At 35.4% G+C, this 6,000-nt stretch overlaps 1 protein-coding gene across 8 annotated transcripts in view; it reads right to left on the bottom strand.

The window, feature by feature from the left end:
* Positions 1–1,656: 1,656 nt before the first annotated feature.
* dot1l (DOT1-like histone H3K79 methyltransferase) overlaps positions 1,657–6,000 on the bottom strand; it is a 92,002-nt gene continuing 87,658 nt past the window's right edge. For all 8 annotated transcript variants that reach the window (XM_070859767.1, XM_070859770.1, XM_070859768.1 and 5 more), the window contains one exon: positions 1,657–5,999. Coding sequence is in view for 2 of the 8 variants with exons in the window: in XM_070859770.1 (XP_070715871.1) it covers positions 5,992–5,999 (8 nt within the window). In the remaining 6 variants the exon portion in view is untranslated. The remainder of the gene's footprint in view (position 6,000) is intronic.

Genomic DNA, 6,000 nt, shown 5'->3' with positions numbered 1-6,000 from the left:
GCCTGTACTCGTCTAGTATTTTTCACCAAATCGAAGAAAAAGTGCATACCCTACATATGACCCCAATAAACAATTTGCTGTTTTCAGGATTAGTTGTTAGACCCAGGCAACTCCCAAGTCAGTACATCAGTGTGAAAAACAGGTCTCAATGAGATGCACTCTGGTTATGGAAAAAGATCAAACTATTTGAAGAACTTGCATAGACATAACACATTTCACAACCAATGTACTTTTGAAGTGGAGACACTATTTTAATGTATGGAAACTTGGCCGCCAATTTGCACGCAATGAGGTAATGACCAGAAAATCAGTTTGAGTGATGTTGGTTGAGGATAAATATTGGCCAGGACACTGAGCATAACTCCCGTTCTTTGAAATAATGGGATCTTTTACATCCACCTGAGGGCAGACAGGGCCTCAGTTTAACATCTAATCCTAAAGACGGCACTTCCGACCACTGCACTGTCAGCCTAGATTTTGTGTTCGAATCTCTGGAGTTGGACGTGAACCCACAACCTTTTGACTCAGGCGAGAATGCTACCAAATGAGCCACAGTTGAATCTGCAAGATTGTATGCAATAAGAACATGCAGTTATAGAATGCCTTTCAGATCCTTATGGCATCCAAAAGCATTTCACAGCCAATTAATTACTTAAGTGCAATTTACATACAACACAATAAATGATAATCTGTTTTGCTGGTATTGGTGATGCATGGATGTTGCCCAAGCAGAATGCCTCTGCTTCTCTTTGAATTGTGCTATGGAATCTTTTATATCAAACCGAGTAGGGAAGACTGAAAAATGGCACTTCCAACAATGTGTCAGCCATGGTTCAGTTGGCAGCATCATCGCCCGAGTCAGAAGGTTGTGGGTTCAAGTCCAACTTAGGGGCTGATACTCCAGTGCAATACTGTGGGAGTGCTGCACTGTCAGAGGGGCTGTCTTTCAGACGAGATGTTAAAACCAAGGCCCCCCGTCTACACACTCAGGTAGATGTAAAAGATCCTATGGCATTATTTTGAAGAGTAAGGGAGTTATCCCCGGTGTCCTGGCTAATACTTATCAACCAATATTACTAAAACTGACTATCTGGTCATTATCACATTGTTGTTTGTGGGACCTTGCTGTGCACAAATTGGCTGCCGCGTTTTCCACATTACAACAGTGACTACACTTCAAAATTACTTAATTGGCTGTAAAGCACTTTGGAGCGTTCAGCTGTCGTGAAAGACGCTATATAAATGCAAGCCTTTCTTTTGAAGTGCTTGAATTCTTCAATGGAGATTAAACCTATGAGCTTCTTGCTCAAGGAGGGTTCTAGCACTGAGCCAATTTGATACAAATGTTACACGGACGGTGTTGAAATAGCTACAGGCTATAGAAGAGATTTAATGATAAAACTTGGCACATAACATCCAGTGACTGGAGCAGTAATCAACAAAGCAAAGATAATAGTAGAGTACAAATAGACCGGTTTTAGTCAGTCACAAGACACACATACAAACCCTGGAAATGGTCTAGTGAAGAGCTACAAAGCTGTGTTTGGAGTTGAAATTTTCTACAAGTTTTGTAGTTCCTTTCTGCAATAATTAATACACAACACAATTATATATTTAGAAATACACAACTTTATTAAAAAGCAAAAAAAACCTTAAAAGCATAATTTCTTGGCAAAGTAAACACCAGAGACAAAATTCAAGAATAATTTGGGGGTAAAATGTCAAAACTGCCAGGTAGAAGAAAGTTTATTCATCCAAAAAAAACATTTTAGTAGTAGTAGCAACTTAACTGGATTTACAGTACTTTACAAACCTAGAAACAGGTGGAATGGCAAAAAAGATTAGAGAACAGTGCCACTATAACATTACATACAAAGAAAAACACGAGATCTTTAGAATGCTTGCCATTTAACCTTCACAAATTTCACAAAATTTTATAAGCACTAGGCAATTGTAATCACAAAACATCCCTTTCCCTACCACACAGTATATGCACCAAGTCTACATTATGAAAAATTTGAAAAGCCAACTGAACTGTCAATATGAATATCGAGTTATATTTTAAATTCTGCAGCCATGCCAAAATAGTAACAAGCCAATTCCTGAGCGATATCAGCTTCTCATCTGTACATATTGAATGATTTGTGTATATTCAGAGTTTTTAAATAACCACAGATTTTATTTCCTTAACATTGTGTTTATTTAGGACAACTTTTTATTCTTCCACACCAAGCAGCATTGTACAATATAAGCTATAGCCACAAAAAAGATAGACTGTATGGTACAAGAGCAAAGAATATCTGATTCATCCTCCTCTATAAAGGTAACGTCCATCTTACACAGGATACATGTAGCCTTCTGAACCAGTACTCCAAACTGATGAAAACTTGTGTCCGAGATGCCAAAAGCTTATATGGAGTCTAAGATAAGGGGAGTCTCGAGGCAAAACATTTACAAAGTTCAGATTCTTACACCTCACCTGAGGTATTTTTGTTTTCAATTCAAGAAATTTGCAAAATTATTAACAGCCCTAACTCATTTGTAAACATTTTGGGGATATGTGCCAGAAATAATCAGGAGTCTTAATATATTGTAATCCCCTTTATCATATTCCACAATCACAGCACACTTCATATTTATGAAATTTATTGCATTTTAATTTGTATTAACTGTGGTTAATTTCAAATAAGTGCAACACCCATATAATCTCAACTGAAACAGGTTACTTAATGTACCATTTACATGAAGTTGTAAAATTTTATAAAATATGAATTTAGACATTTATATATGCATTCTTTTAAATGCTCATTCAAGATGCAGTGCAAAGAGGATTAAATATACTTGTATTAAATGTTTTCCCCCAACATAAGCATTTAAAAATGTAAAACTATGTTATACCCTTAAGTGCATTGGGAGGTTGGGGGGGGGGGGGGAAGGGGAGGAGTGAAAGAAATTTGTAAAATACAATGAACATTTAAAATCCAGCATATGATGGACATTACCTTTCAGTGCTGAAAAATGTCATCTGTGCCTTGATGGTTCACAGAAACACTTAGGGTTAGTTTCCTTTTTCTGAACTAGTACATGTACGATTTTGTTACAAACAGAAAAAAAATACGTCCTCCAATGTATTTGGGTATACAAAAGAAAGTTAGGTAATAGTTTCTAATATATCTCAGGCATTTTGGTAATATATATATTAAAATAATAGGTATTACTTTGTACAGACGATTTTCCTTACAGTAAACTGAACTTGATAAATAGTGTACAGATCACAATAGATGTTTAATTCTTAAGGGGTAATCTCATTTGCAGTTTCTGCATGATAGAGGCACCCCTGATGGATTGTACAAACTGATTTTGACTGCTTATGAAAAGCAGTTTGTTTATTACTATAAACCAACATAATGACAAATGCACCTTTTTTCTATTAAGTTATATGGCTCAGTTTTCACAGCACGTAATTACACCTCAATATACCTACAAATTTAAGGCTACTTATGAGAACATCCTGCCATTGTTTTGATGTTTAATAGTTACTGGTTAGCTAGCTATCAAGTACTAGTGTGAATTGCGTCACATTGTACAAAAACAAAGTCAAATTTATAATTGACTCATCACCTTCCTATATATACTTCCATGAAATTATTGGGTAGAATGTATTACCCAAATAATCCATCTGCAGTCAACAGTCATCACTGGACTCTACAAAGTAGGTTCTATGGAATTGAAATCCAACCAAACACCATATTCTTGGATAATTTAGATTTCATACTGTTGTAGTGTCTATTTCAATAGAACGGTACTCTGGATTTTATTTTATTTGACTTGTTGCACCTCAAAAGCCGAGTTTATAATACCTGATAACTATTGCATCTGTACCAGTAACAGACTAAAGGTCTAATTTTAGTCATCTATTTCCTAGTTCAATTACCCTCTTAGCTATTTCAAAAAGAACACAAGATTGCATTCCAGTAATCTTTATTCTTCCCAAGAAAGATCTCATGACACATTTCATGGGGTCTTGCCCAGGAATACATCAGAATAGAGAAAGGGAAATAAAACTCTCTACAGTACTACATTATGGTATTTTAAACTTGAATAAATATTAGTTTCAAGTAAAAGTCAAAACATTAACATGACTAAGCACTGAAGCTGGTAACCAGTCAGTGGAAGGTGTCCTATCAGCATTTGCACTTGAACACTTACTACTTTAAATATATTGTGCATAATGTAGCACTGAACATGTACCTGTAGGACATGTGTCACTATTTTAGTGCTAGTCATGCATCAAGGTGCATGCACATTGGAGGACCAAACTCAACTTCTCTTAAGAACCACGATTCCCCAACATTTCTGCTCACACTTTTACAAGCTTTCATTTTATTACAATTACTCAGTCACAAACTCAAATTCCCACATAGCCACCACTAAAACTAAACAACCTTCTGAACATTCCAAAAGCAAAAACAGTTACATCCCTCAGGTAAAATACAACAGTTTTAAAACTGCAATGTGGTTTTAAAACAGTCAGCAGAACAGAAGAATAAATTCTCCAGCAACCCCCACCCCCACCCCCCCCCAACCCCAATTTCATAGGTTTTATATTTACTTAACATGCTGGATAATATATATATTTAAAAGATACATGGGATCCTGTGTGCTGTACTGCAATAAATACAGGGCACATGAACCAGCTCCACCTGGAGACAGACAGCACAGCTCTTTGCTGGCCGAAAAACATTGACCCTCAGTTACATATTCTAATCATTTTATTATACTTACAAAAATGCTTGGCATTGGTCTTATTGCAGTTTGGTTAGTGAATACAATTACATTAAAAAAATACTGCAATTTCTTTGCTTCAGACCTTTAAAAACAGTTTTTTTAAATAATTTGATAAAAGAAAAAACATGTAGCTTCAAGCACAATCCAATGTTGAATTCTTTAACCAGGAAGTTTAACTTTTGTAAGGATATTAAAAAGCTTGAGGTACTTTTTAAAACTGCATTAGTAAAGATGCCCACCTTGAATGTATAAAACTGTGAAAAAGAAATTTTTAAAATACATTTTTAAAATGACCTACAGTCTTTGAAATCCCATTGCATTTTAAATTTCAGTCTTTCTTTTCACATTTTGCTCTCTTGGGTTGTTTATACATAATACATATTTCTTGAACAAAATGTGTAGAAAATGGTAAAATTTACACTTCATTGTATACTAAGTTTACCAGAAAACCAATGTGCTATTGCTTACAATTAAAATTACACACAGCAATAATTCAAATGTATAATAAATCTTTATCTCATGGTATTAGATTACACTGTTTTCAACAGCAATTTACAATGCTATAAAACACCATTAAATTAATGAGAAAAGAACAGTGATGACAGTATGTGTGTGTTATCATGAACTATTACTTCACGTACAAAAAGATCAGCAACAATCAGGAAGAGAAGAGCAGGATCGTACTTGTATAAAATAAACTGAAGGCGGCTGAGCAACATTTGCATCAAGTACCAAACTGTTAACAAGTGATGCAAAATATTGCAAGGATATCACCTGTTGCTGAGAAACTAGTCTCAGCTAACAATTTAGTTTTCAGCCTTTCAGAATAATAAGCACCAGGGATTAAAAACCCACAGAGGCACAGTTTGTGATGGTTAAAATAGCACCAACAGCAGGCTAACAAATGAATGCTGGTGTGCTGCACTTCACACTTCAAAGCCTCTATAGGCTTGCTGGAACAATGACTAGTCCCAATCACTTGGAAAAAAGATAAATAGTTTCTAAAACACCATATAACAGGAGCCAATTTGTTTGCAGCAACACTAAAACCAATTCACAGTAGAATGTATTTGTTTTTATTTTCCAGTAGTAAAGAAGCAAAACAATGTTTGCAGGCCACTCAAGCACCTTTTGTTTGATGGAAGTGGATGAAGTTGGTCCACATTGTCCTTGCATAGGTCACATTGTTTTGAGGTAGAATTCCTAATTACC

Source organism: Pristiophorus japonicus, chromosome 18 (assembly GCF_044704955.1).
Source record: "Pristiophorus japonicus isolate sPriJap1 chromosome 18, sPriJap1.hap1, whole genome shotgun sequence".
NCBI lineage: Eukaryota > Metazoa > Chordata > Chondrichthyes > Pristiophoridae > Pristiophorus > Pristiophorus japonicus.
Note: the sequence above shows the minus strand (reverse complement) of the source record. Positions and strands in the feature narration are given on the sequence as shown.